General features: G+C 37.2%; 1 protein-coding gene across 3 annotated transcripts in view; it reads right to left on the bottom strand.

Moving 5' to 3' along the window:
- slc24a3 (solute carrier family 24 member 3) overlaps positions 1–22,036 on the bottom strand; it is a 239,234-nt gene that overhangs the window by 85,474 nt on the left and 131,724 nt on the right. Inside the window, exon 1 of one of the 3 annotated variants that reach the window (XM_048204953.1) lies at positions 3,979–4,937. The exons of the other annotated variants lie outside the window; for them this stretch is intronic. Within the exon in view, the coding sequence (XP_048060910.1) occupies positions 3,979–4,159 (181 nt within the window). The 5' untranslated portion in view covers positions 4,160–4,937. Of the gene's footprint in view, positions 1–3,978; positions 4,938–22,036 lie in introns of those variants that run through there. 3 annotated transcript variants of the gene reach the window in all.

Genomic DNA, 22,036 nt, shown 5'->3' with positions numbered 1-22,036 from the left:
GAAAGATTGAAGATTCAGCTGTGAATCAATGTCAAGGACACTCCAAGTGAAAGATGGAATAATATGAAATATTATGAGGCTAGTACAGATTTTATATCTATGCATTTAACATTTGACAACCAGAAATTGCCACAATAATTATCTTATTTTTGAACAGTGTTTCTATTGTTTTGTTTTTTTATTATTTATAGTCTAACACATGTTTTGTAAAATATTCACATGAAAAATTAGCTTGTGCTGCATTTCGTGATGGGGTGAGGGTAGAAGTTTCTAGATTTAAAGGTGCCCTAGAATTAAAAATTGAATTTACCTTGGCATAGTTGAATAACAAGAATTCAGTACATGGAAATTACATACAGTGAGTCTCAAACACCATTGTTTCCTACTTCTTGTGTAAATCTCATTTGTTTAAAAGACCTCTGAAGAACAGGCAAATCTCAACATAACACCAACTGTTATGTAACAGTCGGGATCATTAATATGTACGCCCCCAATATTTGCATATGCCAGCTCATGTTCAAGGCATTACACAAGGGCAGGACGTCTGGATGTGCACAGCTGAATCATCAGACTAGGTAAGCAAGTAAAGACAATAGCGAAAAATGGCAGATGGAGCAATAATAACTGACATGATCCATGATAACATGATATTTTTAGTGATATTTGTAAATTGTCTATCTAAATGTTTTGTTAGCATGTTGCTAATGTACTGTTAAATGTGGTTAAAGTTACCATCGTTTCTTACTGTATTCACGGAGACAAGACTGACGTTATTTTCATTTTTTAAACACTTGCAGTCTGTATAATTCATAAACACAGCTTCATTCTTCATTTCTCACAGAGTCCGAGTCTGAAGTCTGTTAAAATGCGACTCGAGTTCGAGTCTCTAACTTGAGTGCCCATCTCTGAAGCATACTATCAAACTCATTCAGAATCAAATGTAAACATCCAAATAAACACTGTACTTATGCGATTAGACATGCTGCATGATGAACACTTTTGAGGGTTATATTAGCTGTGTGAACTTTAATTTATGCTGTTTAAGGCAGTCGCGAGCTCTGGGGGCGGGGAGCGCGAGATTTAAAGGGGCCGCAGCCTGAATCGGCACATATTTAATGATGTCCCAAAATAGGCAGTTAAAAAAATGAATAAAAAAAAATCTAAGGGGTATTTTGAGCTGAAACTTCACAGACACATTCAGGGGACACCTTAGACTTGTATTACATCTTTTGAAAACACGTTCTACGGCACCTTTAATTAATAGATTCCTATAAAACAGCATAAATTAATAAGAGCTCGCAAACATTAGACAACAGCCAGAGACTTTAACTTCAATTGAGGAAAACTATTGATTTCAAAGACAACAGGTTTATCCAGTGTTGTGCATTTCTTAAACCTGTTAGAAAAAGTGTAGCGAAATTTGAACCAAAACATGCTAAACCACTCTCCAGTATTGTCCAGAATAATCCTAGACAATAGGAAGATCTAACACATTGTTCATTTTTCTTTCTTTCACTTTTTCTTCCAGATGAGGGCATGCCATGCATGAACACGAGGTACCTGGGAGCATCTGGGCTCACAGGGAACATTAATTGACATCAAAAGCCCCATTTGGACAGGAAAACAACGTTTTTCTCACACAACCTTGGCTAGAAATGTGGTGCGTACTGTTTTCGCTAACTCCTCTGAGATCTTTTAGCTTAAAGGTTTTATATATATATATATATATATATATATATATATATATATATATATATATATATATATATATATATAAATAATGTACAGTATATACACATATTTAATATTAAACATAATTATTAATATGACTTTCATTGAATATTGTAACTAAAGCTACATTTCTTATGGCCCTGTCTGGAGCACCATTATAAATTCAGACCTTTTTTATCAACGTTTCCCTGGTAAAATGACAGAAAAAAAAAAACTACAGATATCCAAATCCTACATGACATCACAGATGTCCACTGTTAATAATTTGACTCAAGCCGTTTGAAAAACTAATCCTGTCCAAATAGTGCAAAAGAGAGATAAGGGTATTGAGAAACCGAGTAAGAGAGAGAGAAAATAGGGGACATGAAAAATGATGTAAATAAATAAATAGATCAATCAATAAATCAGTACCTCAGAAAACAATAAAGAAGAAGCCTGGCTAAGCCAGTCAGCAACTGACAGAGAAGTCACTTCATATCAGTGTCTGTGCTGGCTGGCAGGCCACTCAACGCAGCTCTCCCTACCTTCATCATTCCCTATTCTTCCCTCCAAATCCACCTCTTCACTTTCTCCACTTCTCTTCATTTGCTTCATTTTGGTATTTGCAAAATAGCACCTTCCTATATACCTAAACACTACATGTACATGAAATGCTCAATCCATTTCATCCAAAAGCCTTAATTTAATGTACACAGAGCTGTCAAGATTGTTATACAACAAGATTATCCTCAAATGCGGTGCCCTTAAGTGAACATGCAAAGCATTATGTGAAAAGATCTTTTGTTTTGTATGATGTCAGGGTATACAACAGATGTACACATCCTGAATTGTTTCTAAAGGGATCCATTTAATAGTAAGATTATTATGAACAGTCATTATTTTTTGTGCTGAGTTGCACAGATACGAATAGCCAGATGGAATGTATGTAGACGGATTCATGAGTGGTAGAAATGCTTTTAACATGAGAGCCTGTGAAAAAATCTCTTTTAACATCTCTGAGATTAACGGCCACATTGTCCTGACTCAAGATTTAACAAATTACTGATGCACATTATGTTATAATATATAGAGATGATTGAGATCATCAAGGATCCCTGGACAAACTTTATCAGCATTGTTGGGGAAAACTGCCCTTCAACAGATCAACCTAACGGAATTAAACGCAGATGTTCAAAACACTTTACTCACTACATCAACATCACAAGTAACTCTACAGTAACTACGATTGTATTGATGATGAAAATGAATCTAAATCACATAGTGTGAAAATGATTGTCTTCTAAAACAACATGCAGTGTGAGTATGATTCTCTAAAATGATTAATAATGTCAGTCAGTGTAAAAAATGTCTTAAGAGTTAATCGTATGAGTGTGGCTGTTTAAATGGATTATAGTGATAGTACGGTTCTCAGAAACTGCTAATATTGCGAGTATGGTTCTTTAAAATAGTTAACAGTCTTAAGTATGACTCTCTAAAATGGTTAATAGTGTAACTATGGCTGTCTACAATTGGTAATTGTAGAGTAGGGTTCACTTAAACAGTTGACAGCTCTCTAAAACAGTTTAGTTCTAGCATGGTTCTCTGAAACGGTTAATATGGTATGAATATGGCTCTTTAAAATAGTTAGCAGTAACACCTCTCTAAAACAATTAATTGTAGAGTATGGTTCACTTGAATGGTTAAAAACACTTTATAGTGCTAGTACAGACAAGCACCAGTATCTCTCTTAAATTGTTAACTGTGTGAGTACAGTGTGAGAAAAACAGTTTATGTTAGTATGGTTCTCGGTTAACATTGTAAGTATGGTTCTTGTATGGTTACAGTTGGCTTGTCTAAAACAGTTGTCTACAAGTTAAGTTTGGCTCTCTAAAACAGTTAATAGCTAGTGTTATTATGATTCTCCAAAATGGTTAATATTATGAGTACGATTCATTTAAAATATTCAACAGTCTTAAGTTCTTTAAAATAGTTATATGGCCCTTTAAAAGTGCGAGCATGCTTATCTAGAACAACTGTGTAATTCTGTAAACTTTTAACAGTTTCAGAAATCCATACATTATTGAACACTTATAAGAGTGTGAATCTGCACGTTTCCCTTTACATGTTTCCCTTTAAGTGCAATGTTGCGAGTACGGCTCTCTACTAAAACAGTTCCGAGTGCGAGTATGATTCTCCCGCAAAACTTTCCATTACCCCCCTCCGCCTTCACAAACACACATTCCTGACAAATCCTGAACCGAAACTCACCGGAATTCTCGGTCAAACTGGACAAGCCGGACACCGCCAGCAGCAGCAGCCCCATGAAGCACATCTGTCCCCCGAACAACTCCTTGCGCTTTTTCCTCCGCGCTTTGATCTTCTTCTGCTGGAGCATCACTTGCAGCGGTCGAGTCCACACGCGAACACACGCATCCCCATCCATTACCATAGCTCGACACAGCTACAAATGTGACAAATACAGACAGAAATGGTGCGACTAAGAGTTTTAAGCCTGAAGATTAAACGCCGAACGACTGAAGTGTGTTTGTCGCGTTGACGTGAATATTCCCCTTATATGACTTCAAATTGTAATGTGGTGAAATAGAGATGCTGCGCGCGCCCCATGGATGCGTCAGTTTGGTGCCAGTTCTCTCAGGACACAAACTGCTGCTGCTGAGAGATTGAGGATGTAGAGGAGGAGAGAGCACGAGAGGGAGGGGTGAAAGTAAGGAAGTGAACGCAGTCTGAGAGAGAAAGATAGAGAGAGAGAGAGACGGAGAAACTGGAACGCAGCTGTTCTAGTGATGTGTTGTTCGCGAACGAGTCAGACTCGGCTCTGTGAGTGAACGATGGGAGTCGGCTCCCGTTTGAGAGCTGAATTTTTTCTTTCTTTTTTCATCATTAGTTATGCATCACTAGTTTATCCTTAGTTCTAATAATGGTGAACTAACTAGTATGAAGTCTATGCACTGAGATGAGAGGCAGAGAGAGAGAGAGAGAGAGAGAGAGAGATAACAAGGGGCAGTTGTTGGTGGGTTTAAAAGGAGGAGCTTAGTCTGATTTACCGCAAACAAACCCTCTGCTCATCGCCACCCTCTATTGGTAGCATTTTGCTGGTTTATTAGTTAATAGGCCTACATGAGATAAAATATGCTGTCATATCGGAATTACTGTCAAACTGAATTCTTTAAAATTAAAATGTTCTTAAAATGTTTTTATTGACATCACTATAAATTACACAAATATTTGTTTTCTCTAGCAGTATGGTGGTTTCCAACGTAGTTCGAAAGCTTCTTGATTTTTTATTATAATAATAATAATAATAATTATATTATTATTTGTAAATTATTTTCTCAAAAACAACAACAACAAAAGGTTCAGACTTACATTCAGTCTTTTAGTTAAAGCTGCAGTCTGTAAGTTTTGCCTCTTTGTCGCCATCTCTGTTTGAAACCTACAATTGCAGTTATTTGCGGAATTATCATCTTTACGTGGGTTGTGCATTAGCACGGCTCCTCAGCGCAGATGAATCTAATGTTTGCTGTCAGTCACTGCACTGGTGTGGATACTGTACTTCTGAATCATAGATTGTAGTCTTGGAAGTATGACCAATATAAGAATTTTCACCAGAAAATGTCATCTGAACAAGCAAGTAACATGTCTGTCACTTTTGTTCTGACCAACAGAAAAAAGCATTACAATTGCACTGCTAATAGTGATTAAATCTAATGATCGCTTAACTCGGATCAAGTCAAACTGTGCAAATTATTATTGTTATACTTTGTTCTCAAATTGTTAATGTTAACATCAGCCTTGCGTGACTGTGTATTTAGTGTGTATTAGCATTACCTGTAGATCTCAATTTCTGTAGCCACTCCGCAATCTGACGTCTTTTGCTTTTGACTAAGGGTTAATCTCCAGTTGTCACTGATGATTGTCATTTGGATCTTTCTGGATTACAATCCGCAATCAAAATGATAAGTTTAATTATTCCAGCTGCTGTGAGAAAAGGCTATAAATGATCCGCTACCAGCAGCATCCTCACATGCCATATAGCCTACTAGCTGGGACTCCTTCATGTAAACTAGGGTGACCAAACGTCCTGTTTTCCCAGGACATGTCCTGTTTTCACGTCCTGTCCTGGCCGTCCTGGTTGTTTTTTATAAAGTGATGAAAATGTCCTGGTTTTCATTGTTTTTCATTGGGCCATTATGGTGTTACGAGATTTTCGGTTTCTGAGATTTTAGGTTTCCGAAGGCAGAGCATACATTAATATAAATGAGTTTCGCAGACATGCGCGATTGCACGTGCAACTGAGAATATTAGTTCACATTGTATCTCAAGACATTAGTGGATTATTCCATAAAGGTAACTTTATTCTCAGCGTCGCGGCTGACTTATGGCTAAACTACAGTTGTTTACTTCTAGGTAACAGTTTATAATGTTTTCATTAGTATGCACGATTTGTGCAGTCGTGTGTAACTGAATAACATATACTTCGTGTAACAGCAGAGCAACCTTCAGCTATCGTCTACAATGAGTTCAGCTCGTTGTGCTCTTCCTTTGTACCTTGCGACGTAACAGCTGATAGGCCTATATAAATTTCTTTATAATTTTTATGCTTATTTGTTAAGCAACAAAAAACTGCTGGGAAAGACCAGCTCTACAGCAAAATATAGATGGGCAAACAAGGAGGATGAGGAAGAAAAACAGGATGAAGAGGAAAACGAGGAAGAAGAAGAAAACTAAAGATATAGATATTTTTTGTTAGTTAGTTTTTGTAAGTTTGTGGGAGCTATTTTTTGTTAAATTTGGATTGCTAATATAGCAGAGGTATTTTTTTAGTTATTTATTATTTACTTATTTTTCTAATATAGAAGAGACATTATTTCTATCATTATTAAGACTATCCCTCACAGCCTCGCTTTCATACCTGTCATGCTGCTGCTCTGAATAAGGGCTATTGTGACAACTTACCCCATATAGTGAGACAATAAGGTCACTGTCTGTTAAATGAACTGTATCTTTTTTAGCTATTCTCACCAGCTAGTGTCACAGCAGTTCCATCCACCCGGTGTGTATTTTGCACCATAATCTTGCTTGCTGAGTTTGTCTCAACCATACAAACCTCAAAACCACACAGCTGCAAATCTAGTAGCTATTGCCTTTTATATACATTACATGGATTCAAATAGCAGAAATAGTTTTTTCCTTCCCTGAAATATGTTAAACACTACAGGGAAAGAGCTGCTTGGTGCTCTGTGTTCCCTTCATCAAATACTGAGCACTGTTTGAGCCAGCACTATGTCAGCAGCTGGGTCGGCTCCCACTGACCACATGGCTTGAGCACCTAATGCCACTGCTTGACAACAATGCACTTTTTATGGAGGGAAGTGAAGAGTGGGCGATGACCCTTTTGGATTAAACTGGACCACGGTGCAACGGGCACACACTGACAAACTGGGTGTAATCACTGTCTATAGCCGAAGACTTTACCGAGTTTCAGATTCTTCAGTGGGACGGCCTGAGTTAGCGGTTGAAGTGGGTTTTTGCAATCTGTTTGCATCAGCAAAGCGGGCTGAGTCAGATGGGCAGAGTGTGAAAATATTGGTTGTTTTACCTAACATTTACACAGGATGGTGAATTAAAACAAGGTAGTGTCAGCTATTTAGCCACTGTTTACACGGTCCATGTGACATCGGTCCTTTTCTAGCCCCCCTTCCTCTAACGCTTTCATCTATAGCTTGTGATCTGTTCTTCACCTGTTTCTCTCCCCCCTCTCTCTTTCTCTCTGGTATGAATCTGTGTGTAATTCAGTTTGTCTTTTGATGTGCTATTAGCCTCATATTGTCTTGATGTTCCATATCCATCTGTGTTGTAATTGTTTACCAATAAAAGATATTTTTTTTCCACGCCTTTGATCACCACGGTCGGTTCTTTAATATGCATTTAAAAAGGTCTGAATGCAGCAGGCAGAATCACTATGTAAATATCACATGTTTCATGAGGACCGTTAGATGCCTTAGGTGGATTTCCATAATGACATGAGTGACTCACAACGGCGTTACGTTTCAAGTCATCTGCTCTTGTTAACCTGTCCGTAACGTCTTTGATGGAAAACCCCTTGATCGATGGTCAAAGTGTGAGCTGTTATAGCCCCCATAACCTAAACCAGATTCACGGTTATTAGATTTGCATTCGTTCTGTCCATTCATGCTGCCAAGTCACAGATATGGTCACGTTATTTAAGTGTCTGTATAAATAACTCTTGAAATATTCCAGCTTTAATAAAATAAGTGGTTAATAACCGTTTTCCTTTCACCATGAGTTGGCAAAGAGAATGGAAAGAAAGTAAACATGTAAAGAAAGTTAAAATTTTAATATTAAGGCTGATTTATACTTCAGCGTCGGACCTACGCCGGAGCCTCTGCGTCTGTTTTCATTTATACTTCTGCGTCGTTGTCCGCATCGACGTGCATGCAGACCACTAGGAGGCGGTGTCCGCCGTCATGTTGAGTATCAAAACAAAAGCCGAAGAAGCAGCAGCTTTTCATGTAACGTTACGTTGTCAGAGAAGCTTACAAACAGAAACGGCAGAGAAGCGGCAAATAGGTAATGACTTTTGTTGCATGTCGGCTTCATGTGTCCTCTGAAACAGTGTTTTTTCATTCATAGTGAAGTTGAAAGTGCTCGCTCTTCTCCGAGTGCTCCACGCCAGTTTTTTTGACCCGAGGGAGGGGTTCTAGCAGACCAATCACAGCGCTTGCGGTCCGCGTACATTTTTGAAGAGGTGCACGTCAGGCTACGTCGTAGGCTACGCGTGCTACGCACACCCTACGCCGTTGCTACGGCGTACACTCGACGCAGAAGTATAAATCAGCCTTTACGTGGATACTATTTACAAAGTAACTTTGATTTAATAGAAATTAGTGCTTTATTATACAAAAAACTTTGAGCATAGTAATTTTAAGACAATCAAGAATTTTCCATCCCTTCCCAAAAAGTGTCTCAGCTACTCAGTCTCTGTCTTCAGTCAGATGGTAACATCCATTAGAAAAAGGAGTCAACATTATTAATGCATTTAACAATTATTCTGCTCTCATTTTGGCAAAATATATCAAACTGTGTGATATTATAAATCCATTTTACATACAGTTCATTCACATGCTTTAGGTCAGGATTTGGGCTTTATCAGTTTGCATTGCTTCACAGTAATAAAATCAGCTTAGAGCCTTGCAGCTAAATTATATCAATTTGAAGGCGTAACGAAAACAAAGCGACACATTTCTATCAATAAAATAGACAAGCATTGTGAATAAGAATTTAACATAAAACATCTCAGTGACACAAATATCATTTTACCTGTGGCATTTCACAGCTTAGATGTCAACATCTAAGAAAAAGAGGCCTCCTAACTTAGCCTAACTTAGCCCACATAATTTAACTTAGAACATATTAATTTCTGTCGGCCACACATGATTGAAGCCTAATCAAGATCAAAGTGAAACGGTGGGATTTAGAGGGACCGGAGGCCAAATTTAGATTAGGCATTTACATAATTACAAACAAAGAGATGATTATAATCACACTCTTTCAGGTGAGTTGGAAATTTTCGAATTTGCTCTGTGCTGCTGGATATAGATACACTGAGGCAAAGGCTTCAGCTGAGAGCAAGACAAATTACTCAAGGACACAAAGAGGTGCTCTGATTCACCATCAAGGACACAGAGAAAAGGTCATAGATATGGATTAGCAATGAATATTATCATGGAAGAGATCCCTATCTTATATATTCGATATATAATTTTACCATCTAACAATGATTTTAGTTAACTTATTGTTGTATGTATATGGCAAGCTCACTGCTTATGCAAAGACTATTGTTTTCTATGTGGGAATCAAACTGATTCTCCAACCTTGATGTTCAGTCTTCTTACGTTTTTGCTTTGGCATTTAAAAGAACAGACAGTAGTTCAAATAAATGTTATTGATTTTCACTATCATGTCACCAGAAAGTGTCAATTTCTGTTTGTCTTTGATGTTGTTTGATGGCCCCCCTTTGATATAACCAGTTACAGAATGGTTCATATGTCTTTACCATTCATATTATGTAATAAATGTATACTTGTGTATACACAGTCGTGGCCATCTTAAATTCTATTTTTTTTTTTTCTTTCTAGTTAAATGTCAGATGCTTCCCATTGAAAAAGATGAAGATGAAAGTTGTTTGCAAAGGTTTCAGGAAGCACCTGCCTCTGATCTGATGTCCAGTGGAGGAATTGACTGGTCGTTCATGAAAGAACAGGAGGAGTGATAACGGCTATGATATTCTCACATCACATGCGCGCACACACACACACACACACTTGTATATATGGTTTACGGAGACTCTCCATATACGTAATGTTTTTTATACTGTACAAAGTGTATATTCTATCCCCCTACACTACCCCTACCCCTAATCTTATACAGGAAACTGTCTGCATTTTTTAATTTAAAAAACACTAGTATGTTTTTAAGCCATTTGGTTTACGAGGACATATTTGTGTCCTCATAAATATCCTGTACAAGCCGTAGTTTCTATCCCCCTACATTACCCCTACCCCTAAGCCTACCCATAACAGAAAACTGTGCACATTTGTTCATATTCTGTATGATTTATAAGCCTTTTGAAAAATGAGGACATGGGGTAATGTTCTCATAAGTAATGCCTTGTAATACCTATGTCATACCCATGTCATTATACAAATTTGTGTCCTGATATGTCACAAAAACGCACGCACACACAAACACTGTATGTATACGTAGATTATTGATAAGTACAGGAACTTGTTCCCACCAATACATATGCTCATACACTGCTGTGCATACGCAAGACATATTGCTGCTGCACAAATAGCATATATAAAATTACCCATAGCAGATCTACACAGGTGGAGCTGGGGAAGGTGGAGGGTTTCAGAGGAACTCTGAAAGCATGCTGCAAACTGCTATTGTAAATGCTAAACAGCCATTTAAAGGTGCCCTCGAATGAAAAATTGAATTTATCTTGGCATTGTTAAATAACAAGAGTTCAGTACATGGAAATGACATACAGTGAGTCTCAAACTCCATTGTTTCCTCCTTTTTATATAAATCTCATTTGTTTAAAAGACCTCCGAAGAACAGGCGAATCTCAACATAACACCGACTGTTACGTAACAGTCGGGGTGTACGCCCCCAATATTTGCATATGCCAGCCCACGTTTCCAACATTATAAAAGGCATTAGACAAGGGCAGCCAGTATTAACGTCTGGATGTGCACAACCAAATCATCAGACTAGGTAAGCAAGCAAGAACAATAGCGAAAAATGGCAGATGGAGCAATAATAACTGACATGATCCATGATAACATGATATTTTTAGTGATATTTGTAAACTGTCTTTCTAAATGTTTCGTTAGCATGTTGCTAATGTACTGTTAAATGTGGTTAAAGTTACCATCGGTTATTACTGTATTCATGGAGACAAGAGAGCCGTCGCTATTTTCATTTTTAAACACTTGCAGTCTGTATAATGCATAAACACAACTTCATTCTTTATAAATCTCTCCAACAGAGTAGCATTAGCCGTTAGCCACGGAGCACTATCAAACTCATTCAAAATCAGAAGTAAACAATATAACAGTGTACAATACTCACATAATCCGACGCATGCATGCCGCATGCATGACGAACACTTTGTAAAGATCCATTTTGAGGGTTATATTAGCTGTGTAAACTTTGTTAAGGCACTGTTCAAGGCAAGCGCGAGCTCTGTGGGCGTGGACCACGGGATTTAAAGGGGCCGCAGCATAAAATCGGCGCGTTTATAATGATGCCCCAAAATAGGCAGTAAAAAAAATTAATAAAAAAAAATCTATGGGGTATTTTGATCTGAAACTTCAAAGACACATTCAGGGGACACCTTAGACTTATATTACATCTTTTAAAAACATAATCTAGTGCACCTTTAAATGTTGTAAGCAGCAAGCTCATTGGCTCCAAATGCGACATGAACCAATCAGCTTGTGCCAAGTAGTTAAAGGGTTAGTTCACCCAAAAATGAAATTTCTGTCATTTAGTACTCACCCTCGTGTTGTTCCAAACCTGTAAGATCTTCGTTCATCTTCGGAGCACAAATTAAGATATTTTTGATGAAATCCGAACCACACATAGGCAGCGATGTCATTGCACCTTTCAAGGCCCAGAAAGGTTGCAAAGACATTGTTAAAATAGTCCATGTGACCACCACAGTGGTTCAACCTCAATGTTATGAAGCGACGAGAATACGTTTTGCGTGCAAAAACAAAACAAAAATAAGACTTTATTCAACAATTCCATCTCCTCCCTCTCATTCTCCTATGCTGTTTACGTTCAGCGCTTCCGGGTTTTAAGCCAGAACGCTGACTCAGTATTGGCCAACACCGTTCACATGAGCAGCACGACGCATGTGTTCGATGCTGATGCAGGAGCCGGCCAATAATGAGTCGGCATTCTGACGTAGAACCTGGAAAGGTCTTGCGGGTTTGGAAGGACATGAGGGTGAGAAGTTGATGACAGAAATTTCATTTTTGGGTGAACTAACCCTTTAATACTGAGAATATCATCAGTTTGTGTTAAGGACACATCTGCCTGCGTCATCTAGAGTTTCATGACAGAACTAGGCATATATAATTCATCATTATGTTTTTTTTTTTTTTTTTAAATGTTTTTTTGAAAAATTAAAAAATAGTGTCAGTAAACTCCTTTCTCAACCATTACCATATAACAACAACCATGCTGAACGAAAGCAAGAGCCAAACACAGGAGTAGCCACAGGGTTATATGTATACATAATAAATGAGGAACTAACTAGACCAGGGGACTAGGACAGAACCAGGTGCGCACAGTTGAGGACCAGGTGTGCAATATTACCAAGAAACTGATGAAACATATACATTAGCATTCCCATTCATCTCAATAGCAGTTGCTCAGGTATGGATAGTTTGGAGATTATCAGAGCTTTCTAAAATACAAACATATGGTATATTAAAATAAAAGCACACCACGAACAAATATTGGAGATTATAAATCAAATTTAAAATAATATTGACAAATACTGCAGCTGCAATAAGGGAAATTGTGAATGAAGATGAATCTTAGTGAGAGAGAAATGAGGAACTCATTCTTAATAAACAGCAGGATTACTGTCTCACACGCACATCAGAAACACATGCAGACACACAAATTTTCTGCCTCTTTCTATTTTTTTCTTTCTTAAAGCTAATCCACTGCAGTCTGCAGCTATTTGCACTTGTTCAGAAATTGACACCTTTTCCCCTCCCCTCCGTGCTGAAATTAGTGAGAGGTGGTTTCTGGGTAGTTGACCTGAGGTTAAAAACATCTCTCTGTAATATGGTGTGATGCTCTCTGGATGCTTAATCCTCCTGGGCTTTGAGGGATTATTCTCTCTTTTTCTACCTCCTGTGCTTTCTCGTTGACTCAGTCCTTCCGTTATCTAGCACATTCATCCCTCCGTTGTCTCACCTCACAAGATTCATTCAAAACATGCAAGCATTTTATGTCTATGTATCCTGCTTTTCTGTAAATTAACTATAAAAGACGCCCACCCACCCACAGACACACACAATCAAAGCTTTAGCAATTAGCCAGTGATTTATTTCGACATTTCCAAAATGATCGATATTACCCAATCCACACTGCTCCTAAAACAGCTCTCATCTCTGTTAAACTTGAGCTTAATAGCTGTAACCGAGAATCCTATTTCAGTCACCCTAGTTCAGTCTCACAAACTGTCATCTAAATCCTCTCATCATCTTCCAAACCACTTCAAGTTTTCACTGTCAAGTTTATTTACATTTTTTTTTCTTCAAGAGTGCATTAAAGTATTCTGTTTCTGAAAAAGAGCCATTCTTTTCTTTTAAACAAGCCTCCATTTTCCACCGTCAAGTTATCAATTCCCTCATCACGTCAAAGATCTGTGGTGATTACTGTAACTCATGCCTGTCTCCCTAGAGGGGGACAAAAGACACCTATTGACACGCACATCATTCACAATGTCAATATGGATAGCCAGTGCTACCAGAGATGCCCTATTATCGAACTTCGAAAGAAAGAAGAGAGAAATCAAGAAAGAAAGAAAGAAAAAGAAAGAAGGATTATTTTTATCATATGGAAGTCAACCCAAATGATGATTTATCTATGTAACACATCTGGTTTAAAGGTGCCATCGAATTGAAAATTGAATTTACCTCAGCATAGTTGAATAACAAGAGTTCAGTACATGGAAATGACATACAGTGAGTCTCAAACTCCATTGTTTCCTCCTTCTTATGTAAATTTCATTTGTTTAAAAGACCTCCGAAGAACAGGCGAATCTCAACATAACACCGACTGTTACGTAACAGTCGGGGTGTACGCCCCCAATATTTGCATATGCCAGCCCATGATCGAGGGCAGCCAGTATTAACATCTAGATGTGCACAGCTGAATCATCAGACTAGGTAAGCAAGCAAGGACAATAGCGAAAAATGGCAGATGGAGCGATAATAACTGACATGATCCATGATAACATGATATTTTTAGTGATATTTGTAAATTGTCTTTCTAAATGTTTCGTTAGCATGTTGCTAATGTACTGTTAAATGTGGTTAAAGTTACCATCGTTTATTACTGTATTCACGGAGACGAGTCGTTGCTATTTTCATTATTAAACACTTGCAGTCTGTATAATGCATAAACACAGCTTCATTCTTTATAAATCTCTCCAACAGTGTAGCATTAGCCGTTAGCCACGGAGCACTATCAAACTCATTCAAAATCAAATGTAAACATCCAAATAAATACCATACTTACGAGATTAGACATGCTGCATGACTTACACTTTGTAAAGATCCATTTTGAGGGTTATATTAGCTGTGTGAACTTTGTTTATGCAATGATAGAGTCGAGAGCTCGGGAGGGGGCGGAGAGCGCGAGCAATTAAAGGGGCCGCAGCCTGAATCGGCGCATTTCTAATTATGCCTCAAAATAGGCAGTTAAAAAAATTAATTTAAAAAATCTATGGGGTATTTTGAGCTGCAGCTTCACAGACACATTCAGGGGACACCTTAGACTTATATTACATCTTGTAAAAAAACGTTCGATGGCACCTTTAAGCCTCCAAAGCGTGTTCAAATCTATACAGACAGATTATTTTTGGTATTCTAATAAATATAACTGCTTCTCTGCACATCCTTAATTCGTATACAACACATTTTCTGAGAACGTGAACAAAGTTACGCAAGTATTCTGCACAAGAGTTACAAGAGATATTGATTTGGAGAGGAGTATAGTATGCTGCTGCCACTGAAGTGCTTTCCACAAACCAGCACCGACACTCATCCGTGGGGACTCCGCAATCCAGGCTCTATTCTAAGAGTGTCTTATTGTCTTTGGTTTCTCTATATTAGGAAAGGATGCATTACCTCTGACCAAAGTCAAGCCAAGGACAGACAGCGGGTGGCAGAGGACTAGCAGGAACAGAAACTAGAATTTGCCCCCCAGACAAGAAAGGGACGGTGGGGGAGCTGCCCCTTGACGGCTCTCAATTAGACAGTTCACCTGGAGGAAAGACAAGTAGGACAGACAGATGGAAATAGAAAGGTGAGGGAAATGCACAGGGGTGATGTCACTTACTAAAGTCAAATAGGTGACCTGTTTTGGGGAAATACAACACTGATCAGCAATTGAGGGTGTCTGTGTAGAGCGCTGAGAACATAATCAATAGCATTACCACATTTTATGACAACATATCTCTAAGAAGTAGAACCTGATTTCACCAAGTGCAACATGTCATCTTTGTCAATCCTGGAACAACATTCCAAGCAACCAATCAGATTTAAGGGGCAAGTTTACAGTTTATGTCAAGTTTTGACTTATGAGTAAGGTTAGGTTTAGGGGTAGGCATAACACATTTTTGGACAGGAATGCTGTTCCAGGATCAACAAAATATGTTGACCCAAGAACATGTCTAACTCAGCAAAATCAGGACGTTCCTCTAAGAATACTCTTGATAACTGTTGAGTGAACCATTTTCAGTATCTAAATTCAAATGTGACCTTTGCAACAAACTGAAAAGGTCCACTGTCTTCTTTTTAACTGCTATTCATTAGTCACAGAAGTTTCAGTTAATGTGCTGGTGATTCAAAAGATCAGTTCTTTCTAATCTCATGTGACCTACTTCTGCTTTCTTTACACATAGACCTTTGCTGTATTGATCTTTGAAAGCGTATGTTAGTATATATTTTTGTCATATCTTGTAGCAGTCAGATTGAGACACTTGTGGACACTTAAACTTTGTCCTAGGTTCAGATAGAGGACAAACAGCCCTGAAGGAGAGGATGCTGGGAAAAGACAAGTCCAGAATAATAAATTACAGTGTGGTACATTGTACAGCAAGCACTCTGTCTTAATATAGCACCTCAAAAGAAGATGATTAATAAATAAAGAGCCTGATGCAGTGTTTCCATGCTTTTTCCCAGAATGACGAACACTACAAGAAGTTTCAGTTACAAGCATACTTTCCCCCCATCACTTTCCATTTACTTCTATTGTTTTTATAATGCATTAGCTAATAATATTTTCTAACCTAACTCCAAAACCAAGCCTTATAAAAATCTTTTGCAACATTATTTAATGTTTATTGAGCAATTTACATGAGAGGGACTGTAAAAGGAACCACAATGGAAAAACCTGACCAAAATCATCACACAGACTTTTCACAGACAACTAACAAATAAAATCAATCCTTTTAATGTACGTTTTTATATAGGTTTAAATTAAACATAAAAGTACTCTAAATAAATGCATCATAAATAAATATACTAAATGAATGAATTAAAAATAACTTCCATAATAGCTTTCATCCTCACATGATCTTGCAGGAAAATGGTCTATTTATCAAAATAACAGTGAATGATGAAAAATGTTATGCAACAAGTGTTTTTCAGTCAGTCATACAAAGCAAAACCCCTATTACTCAATTTCATATATGCTCTTAGAAAATACAAAGCGCTTGCCTATAAGAAGAATTCTGAAATAGAACTAAACATTCAAAGAAACACTATGTTCATTTATGTATATTTGTATTACAATAACTGCTGTTATAAAACCTTGTATTGAATGAAAATCTTAATATGCCTGCAATTTTCAATCTGCACAATCTGTTTATGTTATTGCATGTTTGGCCAGCATCCTGTTCATGTCAAACTAAAAGATCAGAGAAAAAGAGTGGGATGAACCGGTCCAAATGTAACATTTGGGCTGATCTAGTCGAAATTTTCTGAGAATTGTTAATCTCTTATTCTGCTACATTAAAAAAAAAAAGTAAGCATGGATATGTAATATTGTATTGGTTTATTTTATGATCTTATGCTCAAACACACAGCAAAACATGCACATGGTCCCATTCTATTTACAATTTATACAATACTATTAGTTCGCTGTGTAATTTACTGTATATAGGTGCTATATAATATAATCTAGCAACCTATTCAATATTCATATTCAGTCACAAGACATATATGTTTCATGTGTATGGGTGTGTCATTAAAATTCATTCATTTACAGCTGAGTCAGGAGGTGGTTTGCACAACTCCTGTTACCACACCGGCTACACAGGTTTACCGTGTCTTGTTTACTCTGCTACAAATCTCAAATCCTAGTATTAACCAATCCAATCTATCATAAATCTTTAATAAAAGTGGCACACTGGAGCACAGCATGAGTGTTAGTGATGATGGAGCCAGGTGGATACTGATAGCTGAGTCTGGAGTCTTCTGACATTTGTCCCAAAGTCTCTCTAATCCTCAACCAAGTCACACTATGAGAAAACTCATCATTTAATCTCTGCTGCCGAAAATAACTGTGACCTCACTGCAGAATCTTATATTACTGGTAAAAAAAAAAAAAAAAAAAAAAAAAAAAATATATATATATATATATATATATATATATATATATATATATATATATACAGCTATGGAAAAAATTAAGAGACCACTCCAAGTTCAGAATTCAATGTTAAATGGTCTCTTAATTTTTTCCATAGCTGTATATATATATATATATATATATATATATATATATATATATATATAAAAACACACACACACACACACATATATAATGATGGTTTTATTTGTTCACTGTAAATTTATATTTGTCATAATACACTACTACTGATTATTTATACAACAAAAAGTAAAATTAAAAGTTAAATATGTATATGCAAAATGAACACTGACCGAGAATAATAAATGCTGTAAAAGTATTTTTAATTATTAATTCTTGATACCTAATTACCTAAACCTTATTATAAAGTGTTACTGGGTAAAATGATTGTGATTACATTATAAATTACTTTAAATTTTAAATATTAAATTTGAGGTGCCTTACTGGGTTTGGGATGGCTGAAAATCTAAAGCTGAATTATAGTCCTTAAAACATGCATGCACCAGCTAAAATTTGTACCAGTGCATTTGTACATTATAAGAAAATGAAATATACCTTTATTGGTTGAGGATTTTTTTTAAAACCCTGGTCTTAGATACAGCCAGAGTCCAACCAATCAGAAAGAAAAGCAAAGCAAACCTCTCTTCCACCACTTCCACTTTTCTCTGAACAAACCTGACTGGACAAGTAGAGGCCCTGCAGGCAGACAATGAGTTTTTATGTGTTTGGACAGTCCTCTGTCCTCTCTAAAAATCACTGTATCCTGGTGTTGGATTGGGTCGAAAGGGAGAGAGAGAGAGAGAGAGAGAGAGAGAGAGAGAGAGAGAGAGAGAGAGAAATGTACCATCATACAAAGTCTGTTTGTGATGCGTGCAAACTAGGTGTGCAATAATGTGATGCCACAGCAAACACTATTTATGCATAGGACGCAGTGAGATTCAAAATGTAATTTTTGCTTGAACAAAAGATGCCCACATGATCATGCCTCCAAAACTGATTATATAAGTATTATAAGTATTGTTTTCTCTAAGTGATCTGGGTTTTTCAGCTGTACACACATGGTGGTGTCAGAATAACAGAATGCCAAACTGATTGTCATATGACAAAGTAAACGCACACATCAGATATGGTAAATGGAAGCCCAAGCATGTTTGCTTGATGCGTGTGAGACTCAGTGAGATACATTCATGTGTGTTATGCAGCACATCTGAGCTTCCGGAAGAGGTTTGTTGTCTCGCACATGAAGCAAATTCGGTTGAGCTTCTGTTTATGCTCACTGATCAGTGTTTATATGTGAATAAAAGTCTAAATTCAATCTGTTCATCATATAAATCCGTCGAGTCTAAATCACTCAATTCACATGGATTAGTTTTACGATCTCTTTATAGACTTTTTGAACCTTCAAAGTTTTAGTTGCATTGGTTGTCTATGGGTGGACAGAAAGCTCTAAGATTTCATCAAAAAGATATTCATTTGTGTTCAGAAGATGAACGAAAGTCTTATGGGTGTGGAACGAGACGAGGGTGAGTAATTAATGACGGAATTTTTGTTTTTGGGTGAACTAACCTTTTAGTTATTTTTGGTGTTAAACATGTTACTCTCTTGCATTTCAGAAAGGTAATTTAAGGGTTAGTTCACCCAAAAATGAAAATTATGTCATTTATTACTCACCCTCATGCCGTTCCACACCTGTAAGACCTTCGTTAATTTTCGGAACACAAATTAAGATATTTTTGTTGAAATCCGATGGCTCAGTGAGGCCTGCATTGCCAGCAATGACATTTCCTCTCTCCAGATCCATTAATGTACTAAAAACATATTTAAATCAGTTCATGTGAGTACAGTGGTTCAATATTAATATTATAAAGCGACGAGAATATTTTTGGTACGCCAAAAAAACAAAATAACGACTTATATAATGATGGCTGATTTCAAAACACTGCTTCAGGAAGCTTTGGAGTGTTATAAATCAGCGTATCAAATCAGCAGTTTGGAGCACCAAAGTCACGTGATTTCAGTAGTTTGGCGGTTTGACACGCGATCCGAATCATGATTCGACACAGACTGATTCATAACACTCCAAAGCTTCATGAAGCAGTGTTTTGAAATTGGCCATCATTATATAAGTCGTTATTTTGGTTTTTTTTGGCGCACCAAAAATATTCTCATCACTTAATAATATTAATATTGAACCACTGTACTCACATGAACTGATTTAAATATTTTTTTTTTAGTACATGAATGGATCTTGAGAGAGGAAATGTCATTGCTGGCGATGCAGGCCTCACTGAGCCATCGGATTTCCACAAAAATATCTTAATTTGTGTTCCAAAGATTAACGAAGGTCTTACGGGTGTGGAACGGCATGAGGGTGAGTAATAAATGACATTATTTTCATTTTTGGGTGAACTAACCCTTTAATATACATACAAGAAAACCCAGCTTGTATGAATGTGTTGGGTTTCCATGTTTTATTGGGACATTCCAAAAACATAATGATTTTTATACTGTACAAACTGTACATTCTAACCCCTAACCCTAAACCTACCCATTGCAGAAAACGTTCTACATTTTTACATTAAAGGTGCCCTCGAATGAAAAATTGAATTTATCTTGGCATAGTTAAATAACAAGAGTTGACATACAGTGAGTCTCAAACTCCATTGTTTCCTCCTTCTTATATAAATCTCATTTGTTTAAAAGACCTCCGAAGAACAGGCGAATCTCAACATAACACCGAATGTTACGTAACAGGGGTGTACGCCCCTAATATTTGCATATGCCAGCCCATGTTCCCAACATTATGAAAGGCATTACACAAGGGCAGGCAGTAACGTCTGGAGCAGCACAGCCGAATCATCAGACTAGGTAAGCAAGCAAGAACAACAGCGGAAAATGGCAGATGGAGCAATAATAACTGACATGATCCATGATAACATGATATTTTTAGTGATATTTGTAAACTGTCTTTCTAAATGTTTCGTTAGCATGTTGCTAATGTACTGTTAAATGTGGTTAAAGTTACCATCGTTTCTTACTGTATTCACGGAGACAAGAGTCGTCGCTATTTTCATTTTTAAACACTTGCAGTCTGTATAATGCATAAACACAACTTCATTCTTTGTAAATCTCTCCAACAGTGTAGCATTAGCCGTTAGCCACGGAACACTATCAAACTCATTCAGAATCAAATGTAAACAATATAACATTATACAATACTCACATAATCTGATGCATGCATGCCACATGCATGACGAACACTTTGTAAAGATCCATTTGAGGGTTATATTAGCTGTGTAAACTTTGTTTAGGCACTGTTTAAGGCAAGCGCGAGCTCCGGGGGCGGCGATCGTCAACATTTAAAGGGGCCGCACAGCATAAATCGGCTAATATTTAATGATGCCCCAAAATAGGCAGTTAAAAAATTTATTTAAAAAAATCTATGGGGTATTTTGAGCTGAAACTTCACAGACACATTCAGGGGACACCTTAGACTTATATTACATCTTGTAAAAAAACGTTCGATGGCACCTTTAAAAAAAAAAAACCATCACTTGATTCACTCGAATCAAGCTGCTTTCCTCATGGGGGACCAAAAAATGTCTTTGTGGGGACATTTTTTTTTTTTTTGTCCCCATGATGTAGGACCACACGCACACATCTATTTATAGCTACTCACTGCTTTTGGTCATGACCCAAGAGTATCCAACACTACTATGGGAACATGCTGCAGACAAAATATTTATAATTTAAAGATATGATTCATTATACGTAAACTGTAAACAAAGTCAAACTGTAATCGTGACTGGGATTTAATGCTCTTGTATTGTGACAAAAGCCTCTGAACATTTTAGGTTCAAGCCAAGCACAGACATTGTCCTTAAATTTTAATGAAAGCTGAGTGAATGCTTATGACAAAAAATGTTACGATAAAATCCCCAACATCTCTTTTGGAAAAACTCTAATCTATAATTCATTACTCTAAACCCAGAGATTCACAAATCGGAGAGGCTTCCAAACTTGCGGAGCGATCAAGGTAAAGGGATGGGGAGGGATAGAACAGACCCTCAAGGGATTCAAGGGTTGCTATGAGCTTTGCTGTTGTACATGCTGACATCCATTATACTGTAGGAACACAACAGACATAATAGCACTTCCTCTTATGCACTGTAATAGAGGAAGTGTGAGGCAAGTGATCACTATATCACAAAAGTCTGACACCACTTGCAAGAACATATGACCTTTTGAACAAAACGGTTCACATGCTCAGCGTTACAAATATGCTTATTTGATTAGTGACTTAAATAGTGCA

This window comes from Megalobrama amblycephala, linkage group LG10 (genome assembly GCF_018812025.1).
Source record: "Megalobrama amblycephala isolate DHTTF-2021 linkage group LG10, ASM1881202v1, whole genome shotgun sequence".
NCBI lineage: Eukaryota > Metazoa > Chordata > Actinopteri > Cypriniformes > Xenocyprididae > Megalobrama > Megalobrama amblycephala.
Note: the sequence above shows the minus strand (reverse complement) of the source record. Positions and strands in the feature narration are given on the sequence as shown.